This window comes from Crocuta crocuta, unplaced genomic scaffold (genome assembly GCF_008692635.1).
Source record: "Crocuta crocuta isolate KB4526 unplaced genomic scaffold, BGI_CrCroc_1.0 scaffold128, whole genome shotgun sequence".
In the NCBI taxonomy this organism is placed as follows: domain Eukaryota; kingdom Metazoa; phylum Chordata; class Mammalia; order Carnivora; family Hyaenidae; genus Crocuta; species Crocuta crocuta.
The window spans coordinates 5,420,421-5,434,411 of NW_027532232.1; the positions used below are offsets into that span (position 1 = coordinate 5,420,421).

Sequence of the window (13,991 nt, forward strand, 5' to 3'; positions counted from 1 at the left end):
TTATTGAGCACCTGCTAAGTTCCAGACCCACAGACTGACCAACTCTTCATACCCACTCAGTGTACTGATGTTCCATAGACGAGGACCTTGAGGCTCAGGAGAACTTGTCACTCTCTTATCTCCTAGGCCTGACATCCCTCTCTCTCTCCTGCATAGCCTCTGTCTCTCCCCTGAAGGCTATATGGAGCAGGGATTCAGCAGAGAGGATAAAGGAGCACAGAATGAGCTCTCTGCAGTGTAGCCGGAGCACCACTCCCTCTTGTTTAAAATGCTGCAGTGGCTGTCTGCTGGTCTTCAGATCAAGTTTGGAATCCCTGACCTGAGCTGGCCCCGCACCCTCTAACTTGCTCTTCATGTGTTGATCCCACCGGCCTTCCCTGTGTGGTCCTTGACTTGACATGCGTGCTCTAGAGCTTCGAACACGGGGTTTTGTCCACTGGGCCCTTCCCCTCTCCCGCCTACTCCGTTCCAGGTCTGCTTTTGTGTATCCATCTGCCTCTCCTCGAGCTCCCTTCCTCCGAGAGTCTTCCCTGCGGGTCCCTGGGATGAGCGCCTACAGCCCCCTTCCCTCACGGCGCTCCTCCCCATCATGGCGCTCCTCCCCCTCATGATGCTCCTCCCCCTCACGGCGCTCCTCCCCCTATGGCGCTCCTCCACCTCATGATGCTCCTCCCCCTCACAGCGCTCCTCCTCCTCACGGCGCTCCTCCTCTTCACGTCGCTCCTCCCCCTCATGGCGCTCCTCCCCCTCATGGCGCTCCTCCTTCTCACGGAGCTCCTCCCCCTCATGGCGCTACTCCCCCTCATGATGTTCCTCCCCCTCACGGCGCTCCTCCTCCTCACGGCCCTCCTCCCCATCATGGCACTCCGCTCCCTCATGATGCTCCTCCCCCTCACGGCGCTCCTCCCCCTATGGCACGCCTCCCCCTCATGATGCTCCTCCCCCTCACGGCGCTCCTCCTCCTCACGGCGCTCCTCCACCTCATGATGCTCCTCCTCCTCACAGCGCTCCTCCTCCTCACGGCGCTCCTCCTCCTCACGTCGCTCCTCCCCCTCATGGTGCTCCTCCTCCTCATGTCGCTCCTCCCCCTCATGGCGCTCCTCCTTCTCACGTCGCTCCTCCACCTCATGGCGCTCCTCCTTCTCACGGAGCTCCGCCCCCTCATGGCGCTACTCCCCCTCATGATGTTCCTCCCCCTCACGGCGCTCCTCCTCCTCACGGCCCTCCTCCCCATCATGGCACTCCGCTCCCTCATGATGCTCCTCCCCCTCACGGCGCTCCTCCCCCTATGGCACTCCTCCCCCTCATGATGCTCCTCCCCCTCACGGCGCTCCTCCCCCTATGGCACTCCTCCACCTCATGATGCTCCTCCCCCTCACGGCGCTCCAACTCCTCACGTCGCTCCTCCCCCTCATGATGCTCCTCCTCCTCACAGCGCTCCTCCTCCTCACGGCACTCCTCCTCCTCACGTCGCTCCTCCCCCTCATGGTGCTCCTCCCCCTCATGGTGCTCCTCCCCCTCATGGCGCTCCTCCTTCTCACGTCGCTCCTCCACCTCATGGCGCTCCTCCTTCTCACGGAGCTCCTCCCCCTCATGGCGCTACTCCCCCTCATGATGTTCCTCCCCCTCACGGCGCTCCTCCTCCTCACGGCCCTCCTCCCCATCATGGCACTCTGCTCCCTCATGATGCTCCTCCCCCTCACGGCGCTCCTCCTCTTCACGGCGCTCCTCCACCTCATGATGCTCCTCCCCCTCACAGCGCTCCTCCTCATGGCGCTCCTCCTCCTCACGTCGCTCCTCCCCCTCATGGTGCTCCTCCCCCTCATGGCGCTCCTCCTTCTCACGTCGCTCCTCCACCTCATGGCGCTCCTCCTCCTCATGTCGCTCCTCCCCCTCATGGCGCTCCTCCTTCTCACGGCGCTCCTCCCCCTCATGGCCCTCCTCCCCCTCACGGCGCTCCTCCCCCTCACGTCGCTCCTCTCCCTCATGGCGCTCCTCCTCCCCATGGACATCAGCCAGTCAAGTGGTTGCTGTGTATATGCTTTAATGGCTGCCTCCCCACAGACTTCCTGAGGGACAGAACTAACCGTTTTGTTGACCACAGTATCTTATTTTTCTGTCTTCGGTAAAACTGAAATAATGCCATGTGTCTCAGGGATTTCTGTGAGGATTAAATGAAATGAGAGAGAGAGAGACAGCGTGAGCAGGGAAGGGTCAGAGAGAGAGGGAGTCACAGACTGAAACAGGCTCCAGGCTCTGAGCTGGCAGTCAGCACAGAGCCCGACGCGGGGCTCGAACCCACGAACCGCGAGATCATGACCTAAGCGAAAGTCGGACGCTTAACCGACTAAGCCACCCAGGCGCCCCTAATTTTTTAATGTTTATTCTTGAGCGAGAGGGAGAGAAAGCTCACAAATGGGGAGGGGCAGAGAGAGATGGAGACAGAATCAGGAGCTGGCTCCAGGCTCTGAGCTGTCAGCACAGAGCCCAACACAGGGCTGGAACCCATGAACCGCAGGATCATGACCTGAGCCAAAGTCAGAAACCCAACCGACTGAGCCACCCAGGCGCCCCAAAGCTGCCATTATTGTTACTGTTATTATTATTATTGACGTGTATAAGGTTCACATAAGTTACGGAGACATTAAGGACTTTAACAACCCAGAGACTGAGCAAGATTTCCACTTTTAGGACTCTGTTACCAAGAAATGAAAACATTCATATATATAAAGATGTATGTATAAGAATATTTATCATCATTGTACCTTTTGAAATAGTAAATCCAGAAATAAGCTTACGATCTGCCAATAAAGAAATTGTCTGGCTTGATCGGTAGAACACACGACTCTTCATCTTGGGGTTGTTAAATTCAAGCCCCATGTTGGGTGTAGAGATTACTTAAACTAAAATCTTTAAAAAATAAAGGAATCGTTACAATAGTATTAAATGTTCCTTATCCATGCTGTGGAGTAAATAGCATCTCCTAGAGAAATGGGGTTGATCAATATGTGCTGATTTGTACAGATGTACAGGACATAGTATTAAGCAGACTGTAGAGCAAAAAGCCTAGCAAGTTCCCCTTATGTGTTAATATATGCTTGTGTGTATTTGTATAAACTTAGAAAAACATAGAAGGATGTATGTGAATTAGGCACTGTTCCTTTTGTAGTGGATTGGGAATTTAAAAATTATTAATTTTTAGGGGCACTTGGGTAGCTTAGAGTCAGCTCAGGTCATGACCTCATGGTTTGTGGGTTTGAGCCCTGTGTCCTGCTCTGTGCTGACAGCTTGGAGCCTGGAGCCTGCATCGGATTCCGGGTCTCCCTCTTTTCGCTTCCCCTCCCCTGCTTTCACTCTGTCTCTCTCAAGAATAAATAAACATTAAAAAATTATTAATTTTTAGTTCATACACATTTGCATTGTAACAATGTTTTGCATTTAAAGAACATGAAAGAATTTGAGTTGTGCCGTGTAAGACGAAAGAAGTAATATAATCAGAGCTGAATGGAAAGGGCCCAGGGAGGGAGATGGTGGAAGGTAGCAATGTTTTGGGGTCAGGTCGGGTAAGAAAGCAGAGGGAAAATTTCCTTGGCTGGCATGGAAATTTAACAAAGATAAAGTTAAAATAAAGTATTGGACACTTTTAAGAGTAGCAGCATGGTGTATCATTGTTTTTACCTTCTCTTTTGACTTCATGACAATTTAAATTTGGGGAGCGAGTCTAAGGCTTGGTCGGGCAGGGGAAGGGAATACCAATTCTGTGTTTGGCTTTCCATCCTCCATTGTCTCCATTTGCCCACCTGGATGGAGAAGGTTCCAATTTTCCTGGCTCTCATGTCAGAAGAAGCATCATCTCTGTACTGGGGGCGCGGTGCAGGGAGAAGGCACCGGAGATGTGTGGGGAGCTTGACTCCCAGTCTCCTCTCTTCCCCTGGTCCCTCAGATGCACATCACAGACAGCATTGGGCTAGTTTCTTTTTCTGGGGAGTCCACAGCTTTCCTTAAGCCTCTGGATTTTCTCCAGGAACAGAAAAATCTCTGGAAGACTTTGGAAGGGATTGCCATTAGTACTGGGGACCAGGGAGAAGGAAAGTTAGAACTTCAGGATCAATGCCTCGGTGAGATGGCATTTGGGGGCTCCCCTGAGCAAGAACAAGACCCATCTTCATATTTCTGGGAAGGCTGTTGTGGTGGCAACAATGGGGTTTCAGAATCGACTGTCATTATGGACGGGTCTACAGAAGCCAACAAGGAATATGACCATGGCCTTGATTTGACCACATCCCAATCATCAAATTACTCTGAATTATATACTTGTATCTCCATTTCTTTACTTTGTGAAAAGATGAGATTTTTGGTCTCTGTGCATCATTTTCTCCTCTATTTTCTAGGATCCTGTGACTGAAGACACATCGCAGGTGGAGGACAATCCACATGGTAAGAGGATCCTTAAAACTGTTAAGCTCAGGGCTGCCTGGATGGGTGGTTGGACGTCCGACTCTTGATTTCCACTCAGATCATGATCTTACAGTTTGTGAGTTCGAGCTCTTCATCAAGCTCTGTGGTGACAGTGTGGATCCTGCTTGGGATTATTCCTCTGTCTCTGTCCCTCCCCTCTCATGCTCTGTCTCTCAAAATACACAAATAAATGCAAAATTAAAAATTAAAAAAATGTTAAGTTCATATCTATATTCTTTTGAATACATTATGCATCAAAATGAAGTGGAAAACATTAGAGAAGGAGGAACAAAGATGTGCTCTGGAGGTCTCGCTCTGGTTGGTGTCCCCCAGGAAACTCCGAACACTTGGGAGTAGCCACAGTAGCAGCAAAGGTCATGGACATGGAGTGGGTGTCCCTGGCCTTCTCAGAAATGTTATAAAGCTGGGCTTGTCTTTCGTGACTTCTTTCCTGACTCACCCTTATCTCCCTGGGCCTCCATCCAGGACCATACAATGTTGATTCCTACTGGGAAAGCAGAGATTACCTTCATGGAGAACACTAATTTACAGAACTCAGTGATGGAGCTCGGTACCCATGTAATGATTGCCATGAATGATCCAACCTGCACACTGCACAAGTCAGGATGTAGCGATCTACCTCGTGCTGTTTAGTAGATACAATTTTGTCCCCAGAACGGGCATACATGCCTAATTCAATCATCCCTTCCTTCCTCCCTCCTTTCCTTTCTTTTTTATTTATTATTCTTTTAAAAAATCAGGCTCTTTTAAAATTTTGAAGTTTATTTTGAGAGAGAGAGTGAGAGAGCACAGAAGGGGCAGAGAAGGAGAGAGAATCCCAAACAGTCTCTGCACAGACACCAAGTGACCATCCACACTCTTAGCGCCCAGGGTGCCTCAGACTCTGAATATGTCCCGTAATGCGGACTCTGCCCTTGGCTCAGCGTGGAGGTCTCGTGTTGACCTGGGATCCAGAGAAGTGGTGGGGCAAGGGCGCGTGTGCGCAGATGGTTTTGTGACACAAGTTTCTACAGTCACGTATTGAGGTAGAATTAATGTAGAGTGAAATGCACAGACCTTAAGGGTAGAGCTCAGGGACGTTTTCTGTATCTACACACATGTGACCATCCTCTACATAAAGATCTGGAGCATTCCTGTCACCTTACCTCGGTCCCTGTTGCCTCTCCCCGAAAGGGAGCTGCAATCCGAATTTCTATCCACATAGGTTAATTTTGTCTGTTCTTGAACTTCATGTAGTGGAATCAGATAGCATGTGGCTTCATGTCTAGCTTCTGTCATTGACCGTGTTTGGAAGATCTATGCGTGTTGCATATCAATACCTCACTTATTCCTTCATTCGCTTTGTTTTGTTTTGATTGCTGAGCAGTATAAGATTTTATGAATATACCACCAAGGGGCGTTTTAAACTCAGATTCTCCCTTGTCCTGCATCAGCCCACGGACTTCATGCCCCTGGCACTTACCTTTGGTAGCAAAATGAAAGGAAGTCTAAGGACCAAGACCAGTCAAGGGCAAGCATACCCAATTTTCCTGTTCCTAGGAGACCTTGGAGCTTGTAACATATCTCCTGATTTATTCACGGCCTCCTTTGTGGCTTTTAGTTGATTGGCTGAGTGACTTGTGACCCAGGACTACAGTCCTGCTGCTCAGAGCATTACTGCCATTCTCTGTAAAATCTGGCAAGGATGTGAAATCATAAAACCTGTCCACATCTGCATATTCGGCCACAGGAAGAGACCTTGAATCTGCTCTTTTGTCCCACAGGCCCAGGGGAGAAGCTGCTTCAGGCCACTGGATGCGAGCCAAGCCCCGCGATGTTGGAACTGAAGATCCTGCTTGTGGGGAAGCATGGAGCTGGAAAAAGTGCCGCCGGGAACAGCCTTCTGGGGAAGCGGGTCTTTGAGACCAAATTCAGCGAAGAGTCAGTGACCCAGAGGTTTGCGTCAGACAGCAGAATCTGGAGAGGGAGGAAAATTTGCATCATTGATACTCCAGACATCTCATCTTCAAAGGACATTCAGGCTGAGCTTCAGGGACACGTCCTTCAAGGCCCCCATGCCTTCCTGCTGGTGACCCCGCTGGGCTCTTTCACCAAGAAGGATGAGGCCGTGCTGGGGACCATCCGAAGCACTTTTGGAGACAAATTCATTAACTACACGATCGTTCTCCTCACCAGGAAGGAAGATCTGGGGGACCAGCATCTAGAGATGTTCTTGAAAAGCAGTAACGAAGCTCTCTACCAGCTCATTAAGAAATGTAAAGGCCGGTACAGCGCCTTCAACTACAGGGTGACAGGGGCGGAGGAGCGGTGCCAGGTAGAAGAGCTCCTCCAAAAGGTCGTGGACCTGGTGCATCAGAACGGGGCCGAGCCGTGCGTCTTCAGAGAGGAAGGTGCATACCGTGTCACACACACTTTATATACGCTTTCAACAGCTCGATGTGAAGTGTGCAAGAGCTTTCTGTTTTCTGAAGGGCATAGAGAAGACCAAAGAGACAGGTCCAGGCTCTGGACGAGCTTTTCTCTTTCTCCCTCCTTTCTCAAATGTCCCGAAGGTTATGAGCCTCCCCCTGCATGCTGTCCACACCTTAGATCTTTAATTCTTCTTTCCTGACCCTTATCCCATCTCTCCAAGGGGATGGTGGAGACGTTGAGGGAAGGAGTTGAGCTTTTTCCAATCTCTTGTTTCCCCCATGGTGTATCTGTGGCTTAGGGCTCAGGACTCAGCGCTGGTGATGAGATAGTCCTGGGCCATTGGTTTGCTCTTTTCTTTCTCTTAAGCCTACTCCACCTCTCTCTCCCTCTCTTGACTTCTTGGTTCTCTTTTTGTTTAAGGTTATTTATATATTTTGAGAGAGAGAGAAAGTGAAAGAGAGAGGTGCGGGAGAGATAGAGCAAGCAGGGGAGGGGCAGAGAGGGAGAGAGTTGAGAATCCCAAGGAGTCTCTGCACCATCAGCATGGAGCCAGATGTAGGGGTCAAGCTTACGAACTGTGAGATCATGACCTAAACTGAAGTTGGTAGCTTAACTGACCGAGCCACCCAGGTGTCTCCAACTGTCCCTTTATTGATGGACTCTCAGGTTACTTCTGGGCTAGCTCTGTGCAAGCACAGAATATTCAGCAATGAATAAGCTACATGAGATCTTTGTCCCATAGAACTCCCCCAAATAATAATGACAATAAAATAATAATAATTATTAAATTAGAGTATTTAATAAAAATTTTAGGGGCGCCTGGGTGGCTTAGTCGGTTAAGCGTCCGACTTTCCGACTTTCGCTTAGGTCATGATCTCGCGGTTTGTGGGTTCGAGCCCCGCGTCGGGCTCTGTGCTGACTGCCAGCTCGGAGCCTGGAGCCTGTTTCAGTCTGTGTCTTGCTCTTTCTCTGACCCTCCCCTGCTCACGCTGTCTCTCTCTCCTAGAAATAAATAAAACATTTTAAAAAATTTTATTTATTAAACAAATTATTACTTTTATTATTATTTCCATTTTAATAATGATAATAATTGCCATTGACAGTATGTGCTGGAAAGATATATAGAAATAATTCAATCATCCCAGCATATAAGTATAATTCTCATTACAAGTATATATTCTTAATAACCCTAAAGTATTTTCCTCATTTCAGCCCTAGGAAGAGGGTGGTATTATTGTTAGTCTCATCTACATATGAGTAAACCTAGCCAGGAAGATGTAAACTAAGGCGGATGTAGGGATTTAAAATTCTCCTGATGCCCAGATGCAGGAACTTACTTGTTGTGGCCCCAAATTTTGCCTCGTGATGGTGAGAAACTAGCACACCACAGGGAGGCATAGGGCAGTTCAAAAGGTTGTAAGTGACTTTTTATGGGATGTAGCCTTGTGTGAGGTGATTTGAGGGAAAGTAGGAGCTTTCCCAAGGCAATGTAACAAGGACGTGGTGTCACTAGCATTTTAGCGGCATCTTTAAATGCCACCTTCATTCCACCTCCCAGAATTGGAGGCTGAGACGCCAAGTGACCATCCACACTCTTAGCGCCCAGGGTGCCTCAGACTCTGAATATGTCCCGTAATGCGGACTCTGCCCTTGGCTCAGCGTGGAGGTCTCGTGTTGACCTGGGATCCAGAGAAGTGGTGGGGCAAGGGCGCGTGTGCGCAGATGGTTTTGTGNTGGGAGGGAGAGATAGAGCAAGCAGGGGAGGGGCAGAGAGGGAGAGAGGGAGAGTTGAGAATCCCAAGCAGGCTCCACACTGTCAGTGCAGAATCCAGTGCAGGGCTTGTACCCAGGAATTCTGAGATCATGACCCAAACTGAAATTAAAAGTTGGATGCTTACCCAAGTAGCGTACCCAGGCACCCTTGTTTTTTTAAGTTTATTTATTTATTTTTGTGTGGGAGTGCGGGAAGGGGCAGATCGAGAGGGAGAGAGAAGATCCAAAGTGAGCTCTGTGCTTACAGCAAAAAGTCCGATGTGGAGCTCGACTGCATGAACCACAACACCATGACCTAAGCTGATGTTGGATGCTCTACCGACTGAGCCACCCAGGCACCATTTGACTTCTTGGTTCTTTACTCTTCTCTTTTTGGAGAGAGGAAGTCATTTGACAGAGAGGAGGACAAGGATTAGGCCTGAATGCTCACAACGGGTGATGCTAACATGGTGCTAGATGGGTTTTTTTCTTAATGTTTGTTTATTTTTGAGAGACTGCAAGTGGGGGGAGGTGTGGAAAGAGGGGGACAGAAAATCTTAAGTGGGGTTTTCATTGACAGCAGTGAGCCCAGTGTGGGGCTAGCACTAACAAACCGTGAGATCATGACTTGAGCTGAAGTTAAGTGCTCAACAGACTGAACCACCCGGGTGCCCAGCTGGATGGTTTCTCAGCCCAAACACACTACCTGCTCCTTTAGCAGAAGTCCCCATGCCCTCTGTGCTACAAGCTCTATTGCCCCAAGCTGAGATTCTTCCAGGCCAGCATGACTCATCCCATTTGTCCCATGGCAAACATCCTCACCTGAGAAGAACACAGACTCAAATGACCCCTTTCATATTTGTCATAGAAAGCCAGGTGCCGGGAGCCTCTGGAAGAAGATGTACAGGAAAGTTAGGAGAGGCTGCATGGAGGAAGTCCAGATTGAAATGAGCTTTGGAGAATGGGCAGGGTTTGGCTGGCTGGCAGGAAACTGGAAGACATTGCAGAGGGCACCCTAGCAATCTGGAGCAATGACGGAAATGGAGGGTTCATGCCTCTACACAATGTGGGAGGTGGGTTACAGCCCAGATCACTGAGGTTCTTGGGAACCACCCTCTGAAGGTATGGAAGCAGGGACCGAAGTCTGACAAATGTGGGAGTGTGGGACGATTAATCTCAGGTTCAGCCTTTACGCCTCACTATGAGATGGTGGGTTCAGGATCAGCAGTTCAAGAATTTCCCCTAGAAGAAACAGCACAGGGGTTAGGCTTCCCTCACTCTTCATTTCGGGGTGGATATTGGTAACTTGGCCAAGAATGCCTAATTGAGGAGAACTGTAGAAAAAGGCAGTGTGGAAGAGAAAGATCACAGGTCAAGTGCAACGTTATAAGGAGCCCCCAGTAGCACATTCTGCAAGGGCTCTGTACACCTGCCCTTCCATTTAGAGGGACATCTGTTCTCCATCATAGCCGCACAAAACAGTGGGAGTGTGTTCACTGTTATAGCCACCAAGTGCTTTTGGACTCCTCGATGAAAGACACAATTCAGTTTAATGTGGTTTTTTTTTTTAATTTTTTAATGTTTTTATTTATTTCTAGGAGAGAGAGAGAGAGAGACAACGTGAGTAGGAGAGGGTCAGAGAGAGAAGCAGTCACAGACTCTGAAACAGGCTCCAGGCTCTGAGCTGGCAGTCAGCACAGAGCCCGACGCGGGGCTCCAACCCACGAACCGCGAGATTATGACCTAAGCGAAAGTCGGACGCTTAACCGACTAAGCCACCCAGGCGCCCCCAGTTTAATGTGGTTTTAATGAGACATGAATTGTAGCATGATCTGAATCAAGGAACTAGTAATCTGTTGATAAGATATGTAGTTGCTTTTTCATGAAAAGTCAGTTCTATGGCATGATTTTTCAAATACATCCAGGAGATTTTGCTGCAGTTATAGCACTGGTGGCAATAGGAAGACATAGTTGCAGCAGGAACAGAAGCCCAAGGGATGAGATGTGTAGCCTGGATGCATCTGAGTAGGTGATGGGCCATATAACCGGTGGCACCCACGAAAGTCAGAGAAGGTACCAGAAAAAGGGAGCAAGTTCAGAGATAGGGATAGTGGCCATGTCATGGGTGAGCACTGGGCAGAGATAGTGGTCCAAATCGTGCTTGTGGGTTCACAGGGTGCTTGACAGGAAGAAGCCATCCCCCCACCATGCTTGGGGATGGAGCTGCTAGGTAAGGGGGTCGCCATGGTGCTCTCTGAGCATCCTCTGCTGTGACATCTGGCATCACTTTGAAAGTTGCACATGGACCTGCCCATGGTCATGAATCTTTCCTGCTTTCCTTTTGACAGAGACGCTGAGCATTGTCCTCGTGGGGGGCATTGGCACTGGGAAGAGCGCCACTGGGAACACCATCCTCGGGAGGCATGCCTTCTCTGATCAGTTACGAGCACAGCTGAACACCAAGAAGACCCAGAGCGACAGGAGGATGTGGGGCGAGCGGAGGGTTGTGGTTGTGGACAGTCCCTTGCTCTGCCAGATGGCCAGCACTAAGGAGCTTCCAATCTTGCTGGAGGAGGTCAAACATTGCTTGTTCTGTGAGGAAGGGAACATGGTTCTGGTCTTGGTGTTCCAGGTGGGACGCTTCACTGAGGAGGACAAAACGGCAGTGAAGAAACTAGAGACCATCTTTGGGGAGGACGTTTGGAAGTACACAATTGTGCTGTTCACTCGGAAGGAAGACTTGGAAGGGGAGACTCTCAATGATTACCTCCAGGAAACAGATAACAAAGCTCTTAAGAACATAATTAAGAGGTGTGAGGGGCGAGTGTGTGGTTTTAATAACAAAGAAACTGGCCAAGCCAGGGAAAACCAGGCAACGGTTCTTTTGACAATGGCCAGTGAACTGGTAAAGAGCCACAGATGGCGTGGGTACCCTTATTTGAGAATTGGCAATCGGACAATGTCAGCAAAGTCATTAGAAATTTCCTGGAAAAGAATAATCCCAAAAGCCTACTGAAAAATTTAAAAGATATCATAGGTAGCTGATGTGCGTGGGGTCTCTTTAAGTTAGAGACACCCTCAGTTGGAGACAGGTGGGAAATAGGGCTGGTGGGAGGGGAGGAGGGTCCATGACTTGGAGGACTTTAGAGGCACATGCTGGTTACCTTGCACTGCTTCAGCGCTTAGTAGGTGAATACATCGTCAGGCTGGGGCAGGGGATTAGAAAAGAGAAAGGAGAAATTAGGTGGGGAAATCTGGAAAAAGGCTCCTGAGATTGGGTGGCCAGTGAGGGTCAAAATTAAGTCACAAGAATCATCTCACCTGTGGACATAGATTGGAGTCAAGACAGACACTGTGACCAAGGCCAAGGCCAGCCTGGGGTCAGAATACAGACTAATACCCAAGAACCAGGGGATCCAGACCCAGGAGGGTAGAACAATGAGCAGTGTCCAGCCATCTCCTGGCGTGGCCAAGTGGACAAGCTGGATCCCATGGGCTTCCGGGTGCCCAGGGCTGCTTGCCAGGCCTGCTGGTCCCCTGAGCTGCCTTGTTGCCACTGGGGCAGGACTCAGGGCCAGCACATTCCTTTCCTCATGAGGCAGATATTCCTTAGTGCTGTCTTCATTCCAAGCCTGAGTGGAAAGTGGGCCCCAGTCTACTCTTCTTTCTTGTCCCTTAGGAAATGAACATGAGTCTGTGAGGTTTCCAAAGATTTTATTGCTAACCATTACAGTGAAATAGAGTAGAACAAAAATCCAAAATGTGATAAAATTGCCAAGATCTTCTTGTTCCAAGAACAATGTTGCAAAGTTCCAAAATTCTAGGTAGAATTCTAGATTGCCTCTAGAAAAGTTGAAAATTCCTTTGCACCTCTCTCTCTCTCTCTCTCTCTCTCTCTCTCCCTTTAAGCCCTCAGGGTTAAGAATTGGGGTAAAGATCAGAGAACTCAAATAATAATGTCTTGAACACACTAGGGGCTTATTTTGTCTCTCATCAGGAAGTCCAAGGGTAGGTAGTCTGAGGCTGGTGTGGCATGTGGCCTCCACACTTAAAGTTGCTTCTCCATTCCAGGACGGTGGTGTTCTCTGTCATCTGAGCAGATTATGTTGAGGGCCACCTGGTGCAGGCAATATATGAGATGAGAATCATAGGGTCTTCTTCCAGGTAGGTGTAGTCAGATGCTTTCAATATTAACTGTTTTTTATACGCTTTGAGGACAGGATTGACGTCATCCATATGCTTTTATTTTTGGAAAGTTATCAGTTGCCTTCAAGATTAACCCAATGATCAGAGCATGGACCGTCACCATCAGTACTGTTGTACTTTGCATAACCCTGAATATGACAAATTCTGGAAAATGTATGTATAAGTATATTCAGTTGAGTGAAATAATAAAGATGAATTATGCTATAAATTCACACCTTCTGATTTCTATTTTCCTGACTCAGGGGCAGAGCATGCCTCCATGGAGAGGCAATACAGATGTTTTGATACCTTGACTCTGGTGAGGTTTTTGCATCTTGGGTGCATGAGGACCTTAGAGCGGGTGACAGTCACTTCATGAGGGCTCTGCCAGATCAGGAATCTTCCACTCTGGGCATTTCACTAGAGCAAGGAGAAATAAATTAGAACCAGGAGCATGGGAGGAATAAAGTCTAGAAGGCATTTTGTGCCTCTTCCCAGAGCCTCCCTTCTGTTTGAAGGCATAAACCGCAGTATGCCACCCTAGGTTGACCAGGTGACATTGGAGCTGCATGAGGTGGGGGATGAGTGGGCTAAGCAATGGGGTGTTTTCTCCTGGAGAAGGACCTAACACCCATCTCCACTTTCCTTTAGGACCACTCCTGAGACACGCAACTATACTGCCATGCTGGTTCTTCCGAGAGGCACATGCTGAGAGTTAGGAGTGTCAGAGGTTTACTGGGCACAGGGGATGACGCCACAGCAGTTAAAGACTAATGAGGAAGAGAGGGCCACCTGGGTGATTCAGTCAGTTAAGCATTTGACTCTTGGTTTCGGCTCAGGTCGTGACCTTGTGGTTTCGTGAGTTCAAGCCCCACATCTGCTTGGGATTCTCTCTTTCTCCCTCTTTCTGCCTCTCCCCTGCTCGCCCTGTCTCTGTTAAAATAAAGAAATAAACATAAAAAATATCTCAAAACAATAAAGATGGAGCAGAATAGGTCTGAGAGAGCTTTCACGCTGTGATGCAGGGCTGACACGTGGGAGGAAAGGGGGGAGGCGCTGCTTGGGTAGGGAGAGCTGCACATCCGAATAGTGAGTTCTAGGGCAAAGACTAACTCATAGTGATAATACCCTGCATTGGGCAGACACTGGCAGCCTTTGGGTAG

General features: G+C 49.1%; 1 protein-coding gene across 1 annotated transcript in view; it reads left to right on the top strand.

Annotated features, from left to right (window-relative positions):
* Nucleotides 1-13,061, top strand: part of GIMAP8 (GTPase, IMAP family member 8) — a 33,019-nt gene extending 19,958 nt beyond the window's left edge. Inside the window, 5 exon segments of the mRNA XM_077778051.1 lie at nucleotides 4,392-4,437; nucleotides 6,243-6,869; nucleotides 10,992-11,581; nucleotides 11,584-11,678; nucleotides 11,680-13,061. Coding sequence (XP_077634177.1) covers nucleotides 4,392-4,437; nucleotides 6,243-6,869; nucleotides 10,992-11,581; nucleotides 11,584-11,678; nucleotides 11,680-11,713 — 1,392 coding nt within the window. The 3' untranslated portion in view covers nucleotides 11,714-13,061.
* Nucleotides 13,062-13,991: the final 930 nt, after the last annotated feature.